Here is a 20403-nt window from a genome sequence, read left to right on the forward strand (position 1 = left end):
CCCCTCTTGTGGGCTGGCCCCCTGAAGACTGCCTGGCTGGTGATCGGTCTGACTAGCTGCCTGACCGACTGGTTGTCTGTCTGTCTGTCCGTCTGGCTGACCGACTGACTGGCTGACCAACAGGGCTCTCTCTTGAAAATGGCAGCTCTTCCACGCCCTTTCAAGTGTCACTTCAGAGACGGTCACTATATTTGTTGTTCTCTTCACAGGGCTTCCCAGGATTTCCTGGAATGCTGGGGCAGAAAGTGAGTATCTAGAAGTACTAAGAAATAGAAGTAGTAAAAATAGAAGTAAGAAAAAATACACCATCCAAGAACAACAAAAGAGGCCTGCCTCGCTCTTCATTGGACAGGGAAAGTCTCTGTATGGAAGTTTCTAGTTTGGAAGGGGAGCAAGTTGCTAAACATATTGGTGACAGGGTGGCAGGGTGGTCTGAGACCCCTCCAGTTCAATGGGAGGGCAAGGACACTTCACCTGGGTGGACAGAGGCCCTTCTTTGCATTTGCTACCTCTTAGAGGCCTGTGGTCACGTTTGAAGGCAGACAGCTCTGTGCGATGAGGGCCTCGGGTCTGAGCGGCCATGGTCCAGGGCCCCGGAGGGAGGCGCAGGCATCTCTGGCTTGATGCCACTGCTGACTACGCCCAGCTTGGCCCTGCTTCAGGGTGGCACAGGTGTGCGGAGCTATTTCAGCTGGGTGACAGCAAACATTTTTTATTTGCTAGTTAAATTTTTCACTTAAATCATTAAATATTTGGTGAGATTTCATGAATATCTTGCTTGGGACAAGGCTGAACAAAAAAAAGAGCTAATTCAGTTGATTGAAATAAAAATATTTATTACATAAGAATAAAGTGATGTGCAGATATGACAAAAACGGTGAAGGTGACAGTTGACGGGCAGAATTTTGGGGGGAAACTTTTCCTAGGGCTAGGGTCTGGCGAAGAAGCTGGGGTGGTGGTGAGGGGAGGTGTCAGAGGCTGAAGAGGGGTTGCGCACCAGTGACCACAGAGAGTGACTCCTCACCTGCCTTCGCAGCGCAGGGTCCTCATGTGCTGTGAGGCCCTGGCGGGGAAATGGTTATTTTAACCTTGGCTCCGGAGCACAATGTTCTTCAAACATGCGGACGAGGTGCTTTCTTAAAATTCTAATTTTTTTCAAGTTCACCTTAAAGTTTTATTTTCCAAACAGGAATAAACAATTTTTATCTGATGTCCTCCAGTCAGTAGAGCATATTAAATAATTTCCTCATCTGACATTAATTTATTATAATTTATCACTGCCTTAAACTGTCAAAAACGTGTTCTGCTAACCAGAATGGGGTCTTATGTTAAAAATAGATTACTTTGCCCTGGCTGGTGTAGCTCAGTGGATTGAGTGCTGGCCTGTGAACCGAAAGGTTGCTGGTTCAATTCCCAATCAGGGCACATGCCTGGGCTTCGGGCCAGGTCCCCAGTGAGGGACGTGTGAGAGGCAACCAATCAATGTCTCCCTCTCCTTCGCCATCCCTTCCCCTCTCTCTAAAATTAAATAAAGTCTTTAAAAATAGATTATTTAAATAAGCAAATGAAACAGTAAAAGAGAAAAAATAATTTTATTTAAAAATATTTAGGCAGGTTTTCCTTCAGTGTAACAGCGAACATCAAAGAATAATAAATGATTGTAAAATTCAAGATGACAGCTTCTCTGGTCTCTGCTCCCTTTCCTAGACTTGCCATCGAGAGTCCGCTTCCCCTTTTGTTGCAGGCTCTTTAAGACAGAGCTGATATGATAACCATAATTAGGTCATAGGAGAGAAATTAGATCAACAAATTACTGGCTGCTTCCAGCTGATGAAGAGAAGGGCCACACTTCCTTCTAATAGTCTTAAAAAAATTATGCTGTTTATGCTGCTGTTTTCTTCCAGCCAAACAAGAAACCCCTCGGTCCCTTCTAAGCAGCCAAAGAAAATTGTGCCCACACCCCCATGGCCACTTATCCCCTCACCCTCTCACTGCTCAGCATCCTGAAGGACATGGTGGGGGGGTTGGGGAAAAAAATTACAGGTTTAAGGACAATTCTTGGTGAGGCAAAATGTTGGTAGCTGGAGTAAAGACAAATTCATTCCATTGGCTGAGCTGACAGATGATCTCAGAGATTTTTGCGTGATCCTTACTGTATCTTGATATTCCCTGGAATTTTCCACGTGTTATACCTCCTCTGAGTGTCTGGGGATGCTCTCCATGGACATTGGGTGCTGACGGACAGAGACTCCGAGGTTGCCATCGCTAAGTTTAGCTGGTGAGCAGTGCATTCCGGGCTGTAGTGGGATTACTGGAGTTGGGAACAGTGCCCTGTGAGTTCATGATCCAAAGAAATAGCAAGAGGGCCTGGAATCCCAGAGGCCCATGGGAAAAAGAAGAGAAACTAGAATGGAGAAATGGGTTTTACGAAAGATTGGCCTTAAATATAGAATTCTGCAATTGGTACACTTGGCTCTAATACTTCAAAGTAGGGCTTTTCAACTAGGAATATTGTTTATGTTGCTTTCCATGCCTTTACAATAACTAACATATTTGGACATATGTCTGGAACATCTCTCCTTACAAAGAGTTTTCATCCGAATCAAAGGGAGGTGAGCTGGGGCTCAAACCAAGTTTTACTGAAGAGCGGGGAAATGTGCAACCCTTTGTAAAGGTCTTACACAAGCAGAAACTTCCCAAAAATGGTAGTTGTCAAAAGTGTGTCCAGTCATTCAAAGCCCCACAGATTTATGCTTAAAACAAAACAAAGCACAACCTAAAGTTTCAACTAAAAGAAAAAGCATGTTCCCTGACAGCCTGTGTCACAGGCACACTTGTGACTGAAACACAGGAGCCTCCCGCTGTGGCCATTCTGGGTGGTGGTTTGGGACACCAGCATGTGTGGTGCCTGGCAGCTGTGTCCCTCAGATAATAAATCCCCCACCCAGGGCGGGCTTCTCCTCCCCTCCCTTGTCCATGAAAAGTCTGTCTCCCTTTCACATGACCTCATCACTTTTCCAGTCTCCCAGAGCAGCCTGCTGTGAACAGATTTGGCATGATCAAGGAAGACTGTCCTCATGGCCAGGGACTGGGTAGACCTGCAGAGATGTGCCTGCTCCACGTGCCCTAATTCCTCTCTTGCTTCTCTTTTCTCTTTCCAGGGCGAAATGGGTCCGAAGGGTGAGCCTGGAATAGCAGGACACCGGGGACCCACAGGAAGACCAGGAAAACGAGGCAAGCAGGTAAGGGTCCTGGGGCCATACCACAATCAGACCTGGCAGTCAGACCTCCTCACCTTGGGGGGCAGTGTGGAGAGGCAGTGGGTGGGGTCAATCAGATATTCCATAGACCCAGTCTTCAGCTTCCTCTGGAGCTCCTGGTTTTTCTAGGTTAGCCATAGTTCGAGTAGATGGGATAGGATGCCACGTTCCAACTGTTTGTAGGGCTAGGAGCAAGAGTAGATCTTTGGTTCATGAGAACAGGGCTACCTTCACCAAAGCAACTGGGAATGGAACCAGATCTGGTCCTTTACCCAGAAAAACTGGGTTTTGCCCCAATGCCTCAGACGCAAATGGAGTTTTGGAGAACAGCCCAGATACTTCCGGCTGTGGAAGGGTCTTGTGGGTCTCAACTGTTATCAAGTGGGTGGCTTTTCCCCCACTCAGGATCCCAGTTTGTAAGTGACCCTCTTTATTGGCACTATTAACGGTTTAGGGAGATTTTTCAATCTGAACTCCCCTTGGTCAGCAGGCTCTCGTGGCAAAACACGTGAAGCGAGAGAGCGAGGAGAGAGGGAGGTGCGTTTGCTGTGCTGGCTTTGGAGCGGTCCCCAGGGCCCTAGAGAAACCTCTCCCCTGAGCGCTGATGGACAGACGTGTGTGAGAGATGTGCCCCTTTACTTTTTAGGCTGTCAGTTTGTTGGCTTTTTACCTCCTTTCCCAGTCGAAATGTTATACATGATCATTGCAGAAAACTTGGAAAATTCAGAAAGTGGAGAAAAAAGTCATCTAAAGACCTAACACCCAGGCATAACCATGGAACCACTTTAGTATATTTCCTTCCCAACATTATTTCTTTGTGAACTTTCTAGTTATTTGTTTCCTTTATATCTGATATATAGTTGTTATATCATACATTTTTAATTTAAAACTCATAATATATGCATTTTTACTCATTACTACAGATAATCATTAAGCATTTTTACATCTTTTTAAAATATCTGCATCAGAGTTTAGTAAATGAGTAGGATTGCTCGGACAAGAGAGGCCTACCCAAATGTTGAGAAGAACATCTTTGAGCAGTAGTTGTAGCTCCAGGTTGGCCTCTCCTTGCCCCCAGTTCCTAGGTCTCACCTCCCAGGTACGTGACCTGGCGTGAGGCTTCGCATGGATGGTTGGTTTTTTAAAAGCTCTCCACATGATTCTAACACATGGCCAGGGTTCAGAACCATGGTAACATAGGAAGCCAATTCTTATCCTTTCCAAGTGAACTTAGCAACGACACAGCCTCCAACCTCAATAATCAGATTTCGCGGGGTAACTTCTGAAGTCGCAATATTCCAGTTCAGTCTTCAGAGTTGGACACTGGGTGGCATGGCTGTGCCTTCACGATGCTGCCAGCTACCACCTTCCTAAAAACTAGGCTTGGAAAAGGGGGAAAGGAGGAAAGCTCTCTTTTCAGATCATTTTCTCCCTTACTGCTTGCTGACTTCCATCCAGAAGTTTCCATACTGGGGTTCAAGAAGATTTTTGGCTTCTGTTGCCTAGTTCTTTACTTGGGCAGCGTTTGTCTTTCCCTGGCGAGGGCTGAAGCTGAGAAGCTGAAAGAGATGTAACTGTAGTAATCTCCAAAATGACACCAGAGCCATGCCTAGAAGCTCAGAGGGGCTAGGAAAGCAAGGTCACCCTTTCTACAAGATGTCGTAGACAACTGAGGAATGTGATTCCTCCATGTCTGTCTGGTCCACAGATACTTGGAGCCTGCCACAGTGCTTTCTTTGTGTGAATTAATTTCCTAGCATAGGCCCTCATATACCAAGTATTCATTGGGCCAGTAGTACTAAGAGGTTCTGGAGGTTATGCAAGGTCTATCCAAATCCTAGAATCAGAAATCCAGAAGGGACATTAGGAAATTAGAATTTCAGAGCCAGAGGATTTTCGTGACCACCCAACTCAATTCCCTTCACAAGGAAACAGGTCCAAATTAGTGGAGTGGCCTGCTGAGGGCCCCTTATTGAAGCCACCTTCCATGCCAGTGGTGGATTCAGTGAGCTGAGACCAGCTTTCCCCCACATCACATCTTCTCTCTGCCCTTCATGCTTTGGGACTTGCCTTCAGGTAGGCCCAGGAAAGCAGCTCCTGACTTCCCTGTACAAGCCTGTAGTTAAGGAGACAGAACAACTTTGAGAGAGACCACCACACTTGGTGGTGGTGATAAAGGGGTAAAGAATGCTTGGTGGTGGCAATGAAGGGATAAAGAATGCTTTTTCCTGGAAAGCACTGCTCTGCTAGTCTTGCTCATGGAGACATGGCTTGTTCTGAGAAGATGACCGAAAAGCAGAATCTTCCATCACTGCTGGTGTCAGAATCAGGAGCGTTTCCAGCACCTTGAAACCAGGGACACTTCCTGTGCTCATAGCCAGCTGACCTGGCCATTAGAAAAACAAGCCTTAACTGTTGCTATATTAAGATGGTGTGACTTCCTTTGCCATTCTGGGACCCATCTTGGTACCTCACAGAATTCTTCACCTTAGGCTAAGGCTTAAGACCTCCCTCCATCGGGATGGAATTAGAAACAAACTCTGACACCTGAGTCCCACAGTGACAGTTTAAAAATCTCCTTGGACATTGCCGAGAGAGCCCCCCAAGGCCATGTTGACAAGGGGGTAGGTTACCTGTCACCATGGTGATTGGAAAGGAGTGTGCCTGGCATGCCTGCATCCCAGACTTGGGGAAGATCACATTTCATCAGATGGCAAGCCTGCCAAGGCACAAAAGTAGAAAGGGGACCCAGGCCAAAGATGTCCGGCATCATATCACTGTCCTGGTTAAGCCTGGGGCAAGAGCGGACCCATTAAGAAAACTGTGGGGAAAGAATCCACAGGCCTTGGTTTCTGAGTCATTCCTAAGGGCAGTCCGGAGGGGAAAATCTTTGCTCCTGGCCCTCCCAGAATGCAGCACAGAGGACACCAGCCCTGTGGAATGACTGCTGCTGCAGGTGGGCCTCTCTTTAAGAAACTGGGACTTTTTCCAAGGGTTGTGAGAAAGATGAAACCAGGCCAGTTGCCTATGGTAACCAGCTTGCCCTATGTAGCCCTTGGTTCCATGAAAAACTCCCTTTTCACCTCTGAGATCCTTGTTAAATTACAATAAACCATGCAGGTGTTGTACAAGTATTTTCCGGCCCCATTTACAGATGATGGAAATGAGACATCCCTGCACATGATGTGAGTTACATAGGGTCTCATGGCCACGGTGAAACCTAAATCTTTGACTTACAGCTGAACAAAACTACTTTGCCTTTGAATTTCCAGCTTCTTCCTCCTCCCTCATTTGATCTGGGGGAGGGAGGTGAACAGGACAGGTTCAGACCTCTAGGGAGCTTATGTCTCATGGGGAGACATTGATGCAATGACCACAAAAAGAATTGCACAGTTATGATCTAGGGTGCATGTTATGGGTCTTTATCCTGAGGTTAATGGGTAGCCATTGGGTAGAAACAACTCTTGTGATAAAATGGAAGGTACTGGTGAGCAGGTACATGGCCTGAGTTCTAGGCTCCACTTTGCTGCCTTGATGCTAGTGTTAACTCCTGCTCTTTCTGAGCTTCTGTTTCTCATCTGCCCAGTGAGGGGAGTGGGTTGGATTGTTTTTTCAGCTGTCACGTGCCCTGTTATTGAGACAGAGCAAAAAGTAACGCCTGCAAACTTGCAACCATCACCATCTCCAATGACACTGGCCCTGAGTTCTTTTGGAGCTTGGTGGTCAAGGCTTCTGGGGCTGTATCCTGCCTTAGGCTATTGCTCTGAACTGTAAGGTGGTCCCTGATTTCAAGGTAAATAGGGAAGGAAGTTTGTCCTGCCATGCTCGCATAACAGGTTCTGCCTTTCTCTCTTTCTCATCAGGGTCAGAAGGGAGAGAGTGGAGTTATAGGCCCACCAGGCAAGCCTGGGCCTTCTGGTCAACCAGGCCGCCAGGGCCCCCCAGGTCCCCCTGGACCCTCAGGCCCCCCATCTGCAGGTAAGAGCTACGCTTGACTTGAGCCACAGCATTGCACTGCTGGCCAGCCTTCCCAGAAAGAGTGGGAGGCGATATCAGCAGAGGTCTGCCTCATGTTTGGAGTTAGAAACTGCTAGAGGAACTTCAACATATTTATTATATCCCCACAAATTGGCTCATCCAGCCTTTACACAGGAAAGATAAGCATCATTCTGGCTTTGTCTGTAGCACTTTGGAGAACAAATAGAGGAGAGAAAACAATTACATCGGTGATGCCATTGGTATATTGAGTGAAGAATAACAGGCACATGTTTCATCAACGAACCCCTTTTTCTAGAAAACTGTTTCTTGGCTCTAAGCACTTCTCTTACACCTAGAAGTAAAGATACTGTTGCAAGTTTTTCTATTTTACGCAGTGTCAGGAAAGAGTCCTTACAGATTTGCACTGAATGTAGAAAGAAACCATAAAAAAAAGTCAAAGTCATTTAAGAGGGTGTTTTACCTGTGTAATATGACGAGTTAAGCTCTTGACTTAGTGTGTTCTCTTCCCAGCTCCCAGTGAGGCCTTTCAGAGCACACTGTCTGTATAAACACAGCATCTGCAGCTCCAAGAAGGCTGTTCACGGACTGTGTGAGATTCGTTGTCCTCAGTTATACAAGGGAGATGAAAAAATTTTTATTCCAATTTTTTTTCTTAAGAATGAGGCAAAATTCCACACTGTATTTCCCCCAGTACTTAGGGAAATATATTTGCAACCACATCTTGAGATGATCATGAAATATCATATTTTATTAGATCCTTAAAACAATTAAAGCTGACTCAGACTCCCATCTGCTAGAATATCAGGAAAATTCGATCTTAGGCGTTGGTTGCTGGGGTTCTCTCCACTGCTTCAACTGCCACAAAATAATTGGCCAAAGACCTTGGGAATTATGGCAGAAAAACAGCAAAGGAGGTCCTGCTAGCCTTTTGTCTGTCCTATTTATGCCTAAATGCCTGTTGTCTGAGGCCATGGGGTTGTGGGTACCTGGTGACTGCCATCCTCAGGCATTAGAATATTTGCAAGGCTGGGGATCCTGTCAGCATGGTTCAACTTCCCAAGGAGTGCCCCACAACCATTCTTCTGAGGCCCTGTCTCTTCTCCAGGATACCAGGGGATCCTCCTTCTCTCCAGGCCTGGGGGGATCCCTCCTCTCCAATCTCTAGTCCCCTTTCTCCTCACACTCTTCAAACACCACCACCCATCTTAGGAGCTTTTCTCTTCTGAGAACAGACCGGCAGAAGTTTTCAAATAGTACCTGTGTTTAGCAAGGACAAAAAAGCATCAACTCTTGCTATCTCCTTGAAATACCGGGAAAACAAGCATCAATTACCCTATTTGGCCAGGTATGATGTGCACTCTTTGCCCAAATTTTTAAAACAAATAAGGATGTGCATTATTTATGGATATAATGATTACATACCATGAGTGTAATAAAGAGTATAAGAATTCTGTGTATAATGCCCACAAAAGTGTGGGTTCATGTTATACACCACAAATACAGTGCATGCCAATCAGTTATCTTGTTGCACCTATTTCCATTTGTTAAGGGAGCTAGATTTGAGATGCGGCCCAGGCCACATGCCATGCCCCGTAACCTGTTTCCCTGAGTCGACTAAGATGATCCGGATGGGGGTCCTTCCATTTCTTCTTCCTCCTGCGTAGCATTCCCTCAAGCCCCCTGACGATAAGGTGCCAGGCCTGAGAGCATGGCCCGGAGCCTGGTTGTGCTTCTGGAAGGGACTCTCTTGGTCCTTGGGGAACTTAGGGGCTCAAAAGGGAACATGGTGGGGGGCAGTGTGGATGCATAAGGAGGTCCTTAGCAAGCTCAGACTTTAATATATGTGTCTATTTGCAAAGGCCAGCCCTCATCTGAGTTGAACTCGTTTCCTCCTGGGGCCCGGGTTGGGGAGAAGGGCAGGCCGTGGAGACCATCAGCTGCTCACTCAGACCCCACTGCTCTGTCCTGTCAGTCTCCGGTGGACTGCAACCCCATCTCTCTAGTAGGGCCGGTGTAGCCTTGGTTTCTCTCCTCGGTCCCCAGCTCCGTCTCACACAGCCGAGTGCGCTCACGTCCCCTTAACCTCTACCACCCTGTTCTTGGCCAGATCACAGCCTTGCTGCCCTCTGTCCTCCAGCAGATGCCCTGCTCTCTGCAGAGCTGGGGCATATGTCTACAGTCTGTCTGGGCCATGGGCTGAAATGGCATTCCTGTCATCCCCTGGTTCACCCAACAAAACCCTCTCCTTCCTGGGTGTCTAATGAACAGCTCTCCTTTCCCCAGCGTCCCAGTCACACTCTGCCTCTCTGCTATTGCCCCTCCACTGGTGGCTGCTTTCTGCAGATGGGTTTCATCCTCCTTTACATGGCAAGTCCTTGAGGCAGGGTCTGTGGCTGAGTCGGCTTCATATCCCCATGGCGCCTGGCAGGTGGGATGGGTGGGGCTGGCCCCCACCGGCACTCATGGGGATACACTGGCCCTCAGTCTGTCCCACCTCAGTATTACACAGCAGGCACGCAGGCTGCTGGCCATCTCTTTGGACTGATGTCCCCTCCCTGTGCCTTCCTTTGAGTCACTTCCTTTCTGGGAGCTTCCCAGAATGAGGGGGGCTGAAGGAAATGGGGCAATAACCCTGCTCTTTGGAAAAATTTTGGGAGGGTTGGAAGAGAAGGGGAAGGAGAAGTTTAAAAGAGGCTTTCTCTGTGCCAGGAACCAGTTGGATAATTGTCAAGAGATTAACTAGGCCCTCAAAGTGATTCTTGAGAATACCTTTGAGAATCTGATAGAAGCCCCAAACCTACTGTCAGGAAAAAAAAAGTCTACCCAGGATTTTGCACACTGCTCCCCAGAGTTCCAGAACCACCACCGCAAACCCATCTTGCACTGTCCTCGGGCCCTGTGGTCTGCAGGCCACACTTTCCTGGGCTAGGACAACCCTCCCTTTATGGAGAAGACTCTAAGCCTCAGAGAGAAGTGCCTTCCCCAAGGTCACAGAGCTGACTGGTGGCCACACCTGGCCCAGAACAAGTCTGTGACTCCTGGGTCTGAGACTTTCCCCCTCAGCCGTGCAGCCCCTGCAGGGGCCCAGTGGGAGCACAAGGTGAAGTGGAGATGATGCTGCGGTTCCTCTGCCTTCTCCCAGACTCCTCTCTGCCCCGCCCCCACCGAAGCAGCCAATGGGGGTGGAAGTTCCCTGGGCAGAGGTGGAGAGCAGGGCCCCTGGCTGCAGGGATGGAGGCCAGGCCAGGCCCACTGGACCAGCTCCGAGAGGCCGGAGTGGGGTCGTTTGGGTAGCTGTGCCCTTCAGTGCAGCCTGGCAGGAAACAGGCAGGGGAAACAGATGCCCCTTGACAGCTGGGAGGAATCGGCAGGGAAACTGCAGTGGTGGCCGGAAGCCGGCTCCTTGCCACATCCTGTCGTCTGATCAGGAGGCTACCTCTGGCTCTGGTGCCCTGCTGTGGAGCAGGGTGGTGCTGTGGGAGGTGGAGGCAGTGGCAGCTTTTCATTACCCAAGTCACAGAGGGTACAGGGGAGGATAAGGCAAAATGCTTTTCAGATGCATTGCAATAACCCAATTATAAATTTGGCTGAGTCCTTCCTGCACCCAGACAGGGTATAAGTGAATCAGTGTGGTAACCTGGGAATGGCCGTCTTCCTTCGAGCATCAGCCTTCTTGGATATTTCTCTTTTGAATGGCAATGAATTCACATCTCAGCCGCAGCACTAATTAGCTGGATAATGGGACCAACTCTGGAGTCACAGAGCCTTCTGCAAGGCTGCCCCAATGCCACTCTGATGTCCTTGGTTACAGAGCATTCCCACCTCGGTCTCCCCAGCTGCTTAACTACCAGGACAGTCCTGGGCTGGTGGAGCCTCTGTCTCTCTGGGCTCTGTTCCAAATGACAGGCGCTCTTCCCACAGGTCGACAGTCCTCTTTCTCGTTAGAAAGAACAGCCATGACTTGGTGTAAGATGTTGGCAAGCACCGTCCCCCCTCGTGCCGGCAGCATTCTGACCTTGGACATTCCGAGCCTGCACGTGCCGACTCGGGGTTGGGGTCTTCCCTTTGAGGCCCCTCCTCCAGTGGCCACTGCCTCCCTGGCTCCCAGCCAGACTCCCCCTGGTGGTCATTTTGTTTCGTGCCCTTCTGGGATCTGCAGAGTGGGTCTCCCGTTGCTGGCTGCCCTGTTTGGCTTATAACCTGACATTGGTGACTGGTTGGTATTCACACTCCCGCTATTGTCCCAGGACGAAGGGTGCTTCTTTCATTTTTCAGTCTCTATCTTTTCCTCTTTTCCCGTTATTTGGGTGGCTCTTGCTCCAGCAACTGGAGCTGACTGGAGTGTGACGTCTAGATTTTTCTGAAGACCTTTTATTCCCCCTTTCTTTCTAGTTAGTCTGCATTCACTCACTCATTCATTCACTCACTCACTCACTCAGTCATCAAACATGCATCATGCCCCTGGTGAATGTGCGTCAGGCCCTGGTGAATGAAAACACATCAGACCTGGCCTTTGGAACTTAGGTTCTATTGGGGAAGACCAAGTAAACTCAGAATATATAGAATCATGAGCAGAGGTAAGTACCTTGGTGAAAAGGCATAGAAAGCTATGAAATTGTGTCTGAGGCGAGCATGACAGAGTATAAAAATTCAAAAAGGCCTCCCGGGAAAAGTGAAGTTTGAACACAGGTCGGGAGTGAGCTAAGAGGCACGTGGGGAGGGAGGGCTGGAGGGTGAACGGGAGAATGCTCTGGCTGGGGAGTGACTTGTGCCAAGACCAATCCCCTAGACCAGCAGTTCTCAACCTTGGTGCAGGTTGGAATCATCTTGGGAGTGTGGGGAAGTACAGTTGCCTGGGTTCTGTTCTCAGCAGTCCTGATGGTCTGCGGTGAGGCCTGGGCATCAGGGCCTTTAGAAGTCAAGGTGAGAACTGCTACCCTGGCAGGTCTCCTGCACCACAGGGAGTAAATTTTATGATCGTATTTTTTGGGGACACTCTTCTCGGTACCAGGGGAGAGTGAACGAGCTGAGAATATTTGAAACTTCCATTTTCTTCCAGAAGATATCGAAGAAATACACACTCAGAAATTCCTTTGTAAAGATCCTACATATAAGAACAACATAAAATGAATTAGAAACAATAAAAGTTACCAGTGAGCAACTTGTTTATCTGCAGGCAGTTACCCTGTTGATAATGGTCTAAACAGACAGGATTGTTTTTTCAGACAGTAAGGAGAGTCAAGAGGTGGACGGTGGCCTGCTTAGTTCATCCTCTAAGAATCAGGACTCCAGTCCCCATGAGCCCCTGGCTTGTCCCTTATGTCGGCTTCTCTTCTTATCCTCGTTGCTTCATATGTGCAGTATGGCTGCTGCAGCACCAGCCACCTTGTCTATCTTCAGGGCAGGAAGAAATGGGGGAAAGCTGTGTGTCTCTCCAGCAATGATTCTCCCTCCTCAGGATAAACTTTCCCAGATGCCCACCCTTCTCCTGCCCCAGCCATTGCATTGGCCAACACTGAGGCACATTGTCACCTCCAGATGCAAGGGGATCTGGGAAGTAGACTGCCTATCTGTCTAGGCGGTAACGTGTAAAGAGAGGGAAGGGAGAAGAAGGGTTGGGAAGGTGACGCCACACCTAGTGTGGCTAAGAGACCCACAGAGAACATCGCCTCCTCCACATCTTGGATCCAAAGCATCTCACTGAACCTCTCCCCAGGCCTGCCCTGAAATACTGTGGACTTCAGCCTCCTCTCTATTGTGAAGGTTGCTCCCATCACCTGGGCTGTTGGGTTTTTCTTTCTTGGCTCTAGTAACACAGCAGCTTGTTGCTTCCTAGGACAACTTGTCATGGGACCCAAAGGAGAAAGAGGATTTCCCGGGCCTCCAGGAAGATGTCTTTGCGGAACCCCGCTGAATGTGAACAACCCTTCGTACGGGGAATCCATGTATGGGCCCAACTCCCCGCGAGTTCCTGCGGTAAGGTTCTCCTGGGAGAAATCTGGGGCGTTACCCCGCGGGACCTCTCACCTGGTCCCCGTGGGGCTGTGTAACAGTAAAACTTGTGTTTTGTGTGTGTATGTATATAGTTGTCCAGTAAAACTTACACTGGGTCCACACTCATAAGAAATTGGAAAATAGGGAAAAACCTAAAGAAGAAAACCAAAATATCCATTTGGTTATGAATCCATTTTGGAGGGTTTTGTGGGGTTTTTTTGTCTTTTTAAACAAAAACAATTAAGGAAAGTTTCAAATAAATACAAAAGCAAAATAAACAGTGTAATGAACCTCCATGCACCCTTTACCCAAATTCAATAATTATCAATTCATGGCCAGTCTTGCTTCCTCTTTATGCCTACTCACTATTGACCGCCCGGCACTGGATGATTCTGAAGTAGAGCCAGGACATCAGCTCATCATAAACGTCCGTTGAACTGATGCATAACCACCTACCCATCATGCAGCTGCACTGTGATTTACTGAACCAGTGTCCTATTATCGGATATTTATAGGGTGTGCCCAAGCTTTTCACCAGTGTAAACAACACTGTAATGAACATCTTTGAGTATAAGAATTTTGTTGAGAATCATTTCTAGGTGTCGCACTACTTGCTTAAACGACCTCACCTTCTTATTTCAGTCTTGGACACATTTTTTACTTCAAATGGAGACATTAGGAATGGGATTGAAAAGATATGGAGATCGAGACTTTCCTCCCCCTTCAGGAGGAATGCTAGAGTGTAATGTGCAAACCCCCTTCCCACTGTTCACGAGTCCAAGGGCAGCGATTCTGTGTCCTCCAGCTTTCCCCCTGCCCTCTGTAGAAGTGTTTTCTCGAAGCCTCACCATTGTGTTCTCTGGCAGATTTTTGTGGTCAACAACCAGGAGGAGCTTGAGAGGCTGAACACCAGAAATGCCATTGCCTTCCGCAAAGACCAGAGATCTCTGTACTTCAAGGACAGCCTGGGCTGGCTCCCCATCCAGGTACCGCAAGGCTTAAGGCAGGCATGCAGGGCATTCCCCACCGAGGAGAGGGGCTCATCACTACAGGTCGGGAAGGTTGACAGTCAGGCCCGGTGCAGAGTTGTGGCCGTCTTTTCACATGCAAGGGCTGAGCGGCCTTCGCTGTGTTTCTGAGCGGTTGTCCATGCCTCTGCTCCCCAGACAGAACCTTCTTTCTGAGCCAAGGTCACAGATGTTCTCACATCCCGCACTGCCAGGTCGCTGACTTGACCTGGCCCAGCCTCCTACCACTACAGAGCTCTGGGCGACAGAATAGGAGGGCTTTCCCCACCCAGGGGTGGGGGCTGCTCCTCAGCAACACCCCCTGGACCCAGAGGCTCTGTCTTCAGTGCCAGTGACCTGCCCTGCCTGCAGCTGCCCGGCGTGCTGCCCCTGGTAACTGTGGTGTGTTTCTTTGTCCAGCTGACCCCTTTCTACCCTGTGGACTACACTGTAGACCAGCGAGGCTCCTGTGGGGATGGGGTCCTGCAGCCCGGGGAGGAGTGTGACGACGGGAACAATGATGCCGGTGACGACTGCATCAGTGAGTGGGGCCCAGCCTGAAGCTTGGATCGCCATCAGGGTGGGGGTCAGGGAAAGCCCTGGACATCAGCTGTGGTGGTTTGGGACAGTTCTAGAGCCAGAGGGGTGTCCCTGAGCTGTTGTGGGGGTGATCTACCTCAGGGAGTCCACATGTTAACTCCTCCATTATCCAGGCCTGTCATCGGGAGCTGGGGTCAAGGATCGTGCCCCCAGAGAAGCCACCAGGTCTCTCCTTTTTTCTTAGTCGACTTCTTGGCAAAATCCAAATTCCAGTCCACATTCTTTGTCAAAGGATAAGGGTGATGCAGGAGTGAAAAGTGAAAGGGAGGGAGTCAAGCATTTGAATCTGGACTCACTTTCACCAGATAGAGCCCTGGGCAACAGAGCTCATTTTTTGCAAAGTGGGCTGGGCAGGCTTACGGGATGCTACCAGGAGGAGCAGGCAACCAGCATGGGGCTGGAGGGTTTGCTTTGCAGCTTATTTATTTTTTAATCCAGTGACAAAAGCAGGAGGTGAGGTGGAAAGCATGGGCTTTAGACTCAGGGCAGAGTTTGAATGCAGGCGCTGAGAGCCACCGACTCACCTCAGCTCCCTGAGAAGCTACTTGGGGAGTGAGGTGATGGGCAGGTCGTGTCTCTGAGCCTCACTTTTCTCCACTGACAAATGGGCTGACAAATGAGGGTGTTGGTACTGACTGCTCGAGTCTTCAGAAAGGTGAGCCCATGTGTGCATGGACGGTGGGAGGGCAGTGAGGGGTCCACATCCCTTCGCTAGATTATTTTTAAGCCCCTGCTGTGAGAAGCCAGGCTCCGCTCAGGGCTGGGCATGTGCAGATGAGAAGTCTGGTACTTGCCTGCGGGAAGCTCAGATGAGGGCTGACAGTGCCCTGAGGATGGTGTGCTCAGCGGTGGGTGTGGGGCTGAGAAGCTGCTTTCTCAGCTTGCTCGCTCTCCGTGCAGCTGTACCTGTGACCGTTCCTGGGAGGGCGATCCCCAGGATGCTGGCCTTGCCTGGAGTCCCTTCTGCCCCTGCTGCAGACACTGGCCCATAGATCACACAGCAGGAAGGAATTAGCCCTGTGACAATGAGGGTGGGGTCCATATTCCAAGGCTCTCCCCTTCCCCTTGTGTGAGAACAGAGACCCTATTGAAGAGCTTCTGGCTCCCCAGGGACACAGGGTCACCCACCTGGGGAGCTTTCTGTAACAGACAAGACCCACCACAGCTTGTCACCGATGCTCAGTCTCCTGGCCTTCACCTTATGGGAACCCACAGTGTTCCTGTGAGGGGGAGCTGGTGCTCGTGCCCCAGATTCGAGTAAGGACATTGAGGTCCCAAGATGCCAAGGGGCTGCTCTCAGTCTCTCAGCTAACAAGTGGTGGGACTGGGCTGGAGCCTGGGTCTCTTTGTTCTGCAGGGTGGGACTTGGGGGTCTCCTTGTTCTGCAGGGTGGGACTTGGGGGTCTCCTTGTTCTGCAGGGTGGGACTTGGGGGTCTCCTTGTTCTCCAGTGTAGGACCTGGAGGCCTGGGGGGCAGTCCCTGGATGAGTCTGAAGCTACACGGAGGTCCATTCAAGAGGGGCATGCTCTGGGTGGATCCTTGAGGTTGCACTTTTGCCAGGGAGACCCCTGGTGGTGAAGCACTTCTCAGTGAGTGGGGCCCAGCCCTGGCTGGGGTCCCTGCCCCCGTCCCCGTCCCTCCTCATGGCTGCACTTCCTGTGTCCTCTCAGGCTGCCACCGGGCATACTGTGGAGATGGTCACCGGCACAAGGGTGTGGAAGACTGTGACGGCTCTGACTTTGGCCACCTGACGTGTGAGACCTATCTCCCTGGGTAGGAACAGCCTTGCATGCCATCGTGACACCCCTCCTTCCCCGCCTCCGCCTCCCCGCTCCCTTCTCTCCTTTCCTTCACAAAGAACTCTGACTGCATCTTAGGCTCCTGGTACCTTCTAGACACTGAGGTATGGCAACAAATAACATGATGGCTGGCTCCTGCTCACCTGCAGGAGAGAGGCAGTAAACCCACAACTGCCGAGTGGGAGCAGACACAGCCCCAGCTCCGTCCTGGGCCGCTGGGAGCAGCCGCCTCTAAGTTTGGTGGCTGCCCCTGTGTGGTCAGCTCCCATTCCCAGGGGCCACCATGGCCACATTGGTCTTCGAGGCTATGGGCCTGGGAGGGAAGCCCAGTGGACAGTGGGGGTATCCAGGCGTTTCAGACACTGTAAGCATCTGTGTAACCTGAATTCTCTGGAACTAGCCCCCACGCTCGGGCAGGCCCGCGGGTGCAAGTGAGACCACAGCAGCACTAATGTCTATTTTTGCTGGCTTGTGGCTCCTTCAAGAAAACCCCAGGAACTTGGTGTACCTTTCAAGGACCCCTCTAATTATTTCTGAGACTCTTCGGTGCGGCCTTACGTTGCTCAGGATGAGTGTTCTCGTGTTCTGGCCTCCACGTGGATATCTCCCAAGCCAGCTGAGGGCCGCTGGCCCGTGAGGCACTGATTCCATGCCCAGATTGTGGCCTCCTGGGTCCTTCAAGGTGTAAAATGGTGCCACGTTCCCCTAACCCTCACAGAACCAGGGTGCCAGCGCTCCAGGGAAAATGTGCAGGCTGTTCCCCTCTCCAGTCCATGCCCTGCACCTCCCTCCACTCCAGTGCAGATCACTGGCCCCTCCCCCTCCTAAGTTTCTCAGGAGCCCAGTCTCTTCAGCCCTTGATCCATCTGTTAAGCTTGGCCCAGGCTCTCAGCAGAGCTGGGGAACAGACAGCAGGCCTGTCTCTCTATCGCCCCCTCTCTGCAATCTCTTCAAAGGGGTCTTTTCAAGGCCTGTCCCCCCAAACACATATCAACATAGCAGACCATGCTGGGGGAACTGTAGACCTGCAGTCACCAGTCCTCCACTGCCTCTGTCTTTGTACGCACTGTCCCCTCCTTAGGTAAGGAGACATCTGCCAGAAAGTTGGCGGAAGGTCTGAGCTGGCGGGTGGTTCCATGGAGACGAGTGCAGACAATCACTCCTGGGACCCAGGACTGTGTGGAGCCCAGGGCTTGCCCGCGGGCTCACTGCGGTTACTCTCCTAACCCCTGGGAGCCTCGGAGGACGCTTGTGAACGTGGGCACGACGTGTAACACGCTGTGTCAGGATTAGTACTCGGGCTTGCAGAGGTAGGGGCCGCACTGTCCATTATGGGAGCCTCTGGCTACCTGTGGCTATTTAAATTTAAGTTAATTAAAATTAAAGAAAATTTAAAATCCAGTCCTTCAGTCGCACTACCCTTCTTTCAAGAGCTCAGTAGCCACTGAGGGCCCATGGCTGCCATATTGGGCTGCACAGCAACAGAACAATTGCCTCAGTGCAGGGCGATCTGTGCAGTGCAGTGGACGGAGCTGGAGGTGTCCGGGGCCTTGAGAGGGGGAGGGTCTCTCAGAGATGCTGTGTTAAGAGCAAGGCTACCAACCCCTTCTTCCCAGGTCCCTCAGCTGGGCTCAAGGGGGAAAGCCCCAGAGGCCTGGACTCAGCTCCCCCCAAATCCCTCACCTCGAATGAGCATGACAACAGTCTCTACAGACCCCTTAGCAGCAGTGGCTGCTGTTTGATGACGTTTGACCAAAAGTCGCTAGAGTTGACCTTTAGAACGTGGCTCTTTCCTGTGGGCTGGTGGGAGCTCTCCTGCTCACCAGCCCGTGGCTGCCCTGACCTGTGTCTGCCTCCCCAGGTCATACGGGGACCTGCAGTGCACCCCCTACTGCTACATCGACTCCACACCCTGCCGCTACTTCACCTGAGGATGCCGGGAGGTGGGCTGCATCGCATGCACCTGCAGCAGCTTCTCCACCCTCACTAAACTGACCTCGCATCTGCCTGGTCCAGTGTCACCACCTTCATCTGACGAAAACAAGGACAAACTCTTGCTGCTAAGACATGCTTTTAACTCAGTCCAACTGGAAGAACTCAAGACCACTGCATCCTGTCTTAATCCAAAGTACTGGAAAACCTCCCCCATGCCCGGCATGGGGCCTGTGACCCATCGCTCCCGTCGGGCCAGTAGCAGACCCTCAGGGCCCGCTGTCCTCCCCAGACCGCAGACTGGCTTAGCCCTGTCAGACACGCGTGGACCTGAGGGACGTTTGTTCTCATCCCGTCGGGGCATCCGGGGTGTCTGGGGCCCGGGCCTCTCCGCTCCTCTGACCTCTGGAAACGCAGGCATTCTTGCCAGGGCATCCAGCCGCCGGGTCTCTCCGTGCCTGTGAACCACACAGCTGGGAAGGGGGCCTGTTGTCTCAGCATGGCTCTGGACCCATCGAGGGACCCCTCAACTAGCCACAGCGCAGTCTAGCCTCTTGTGGGCACGGGTTCCCCAGCAAGAGACCCACTCGAGAAAAAGTGCTGAGAAAGCTGCCGAACCCATGCTCAGGCCCGGGGGTAGGCTGAAGTGCAGCCGGCATGCCTGCCCTGCTGGCAGCAGTGGGGCCGCAGCTCCCATTCTTCGAGTTTTGCAAAGGGTGACACTTGTGGTTTTGCCACACTGGGTTCCAACTTGACCTCGTGGCTCTCCGTGGTTTGACCTCCATCTCACGAATGCCCCTCGTGTCAGTTTCCAGTTCAGGAGATTTGCTAGCAGAGGGTGACCCGGGTCCACGCCCCAGCAGGGCGGAGGAGGACCCTGCCCTGGGTGTCCCATCTGGGACCCACCATCCTAGACAGAGACAGTTTCTGTCCTGAGCTCCAGCTCCTGGCTGCCTGCCAATTCCTGTGAGCACCCTGTGACCCCCACGTCACTGTAGTGCATAGCTGGTCCTCATGTCTGTGTGTCCGAGCCCCCGACCCCACATGTCTACAGGGTCATCATGTCTGTGAGCTGCCTTTCATCACAGCCTCTCCTGAGTGGGCCTCGGCTTTGTTTTGGAAAGACGTCTCCCCAACAGTGACCTCCAATAGGATTTTCCCATTTGTTACCAGAGGCAGGATACTCCTGGGCTTTTGTACAAAGCTGTTTAATGTGGCTAAGTCTTGGGGGCTTAGGGGCCATCGTGCTGTAGTTGATGGGGTCAGCCTGAGGGTGCCATCATCAGAGGTGGGCACATTGGTCAGCCTGGCTTCCTCAGCCCCCACTGCAGGTCTGGGGGGCAATGTTGCTCCCACGTAAAGCCACCACCTTTGTGCTGGGATCTCCGGTACGAGGTCCAGAAATAAAGGCAGTTTTTCCCTTGCTGTGGCTCTGTCTTCCCTGGGGGTTTGGAATCACTGTCCAGCATTGCTGGATGGAATGAGGGGTCTGAATTTAAGTCTTCTTTCTAGACTCTGCAGAGGGTTCTGGAATTTGGGAGCAGTCCTGCTCCCTCAGGGACAAAGGAGGAAGCTGACAACCAGATGTCACAAAGCCTTCCGATACTGCCTCTGGCCAGGTGGATAGGATCCCGACCCGGCCTCATACCTCGGAGGGTGGGCACCAATCTGTTTATCTTACCTAATTTGCTTAACTTCTCAGAGTCTCTGTTTTCTCATTAATACCTTATTTCAGGGTTGTGTTGAATTTTAGTGATCACAGGGCTAGAATTTCTGACACCTAGAAATGTTGAGAAAGTGCTGGGTTTTTC

The 20403-nt window shown here is 50.9% G+C and overlaps 1 protein-coding gene across 2 annotated transcripts in view; it reads left to right on the plus strand.

Moving 5' to 3' along the window:
- COLQ (collagen like tail subunit of asymmetric acetylcholinesterase) overlaps window positions 1-18854 on the plus strand; it is a 52493-nt gene extending 33639 nt beyond the window's left edge. For both annotated transcript variants that reach the window (XM_036030622.1, XM_036030621.1), the window contains exons 10-17: window positions 210-245; window positions 3162-3242; window positions 7124-7238; window positions 13096-13235; window positions 14120-14239; window positions 14681-14801; window positions 16532-16634; window positions 18522-18854. In XM_036030622.1, coding sequence (XP_035886515.1) covers window positions 210-245; window positions 3162-3242; window positions 7124-7238; window positions 13096-13235; window positions 14120-14239; window positions 14681-14801; window positions 16532-16634; window positions 18522-18591 — 786 coding nt within the window. In that variant the 3' untranslated portion in view covers window positions 18592-18854. The remainder of the gene's footprint in view (window positions 1-209; window positions 246-3161; window positions 3243-7123; window positions 7239-13095; window positions 13236-14119; window positions 14240-14680; window positions 14802-16531; window positions 16635-18521) is intronic.
- Window positions 18855-20403: the final 1549 nt, after the last annotated feature.

The sequence above is a fragment of the Phyllostomus discolor genome, chromosome 7 (assembly GCF_004126475.2).
Source record: "Phyllostomus discolor isolate MPI-MPIP mPhyDis1 chromosome 7, mPhyDis1.pri.v3, whole genome shotgun sequence".
NCBI lineage: Eukaryota > Metazoa > Chordata > Mammalia > Chiroptera > Phyllostomidae > Phyllostomus > Phyllostomus discolor.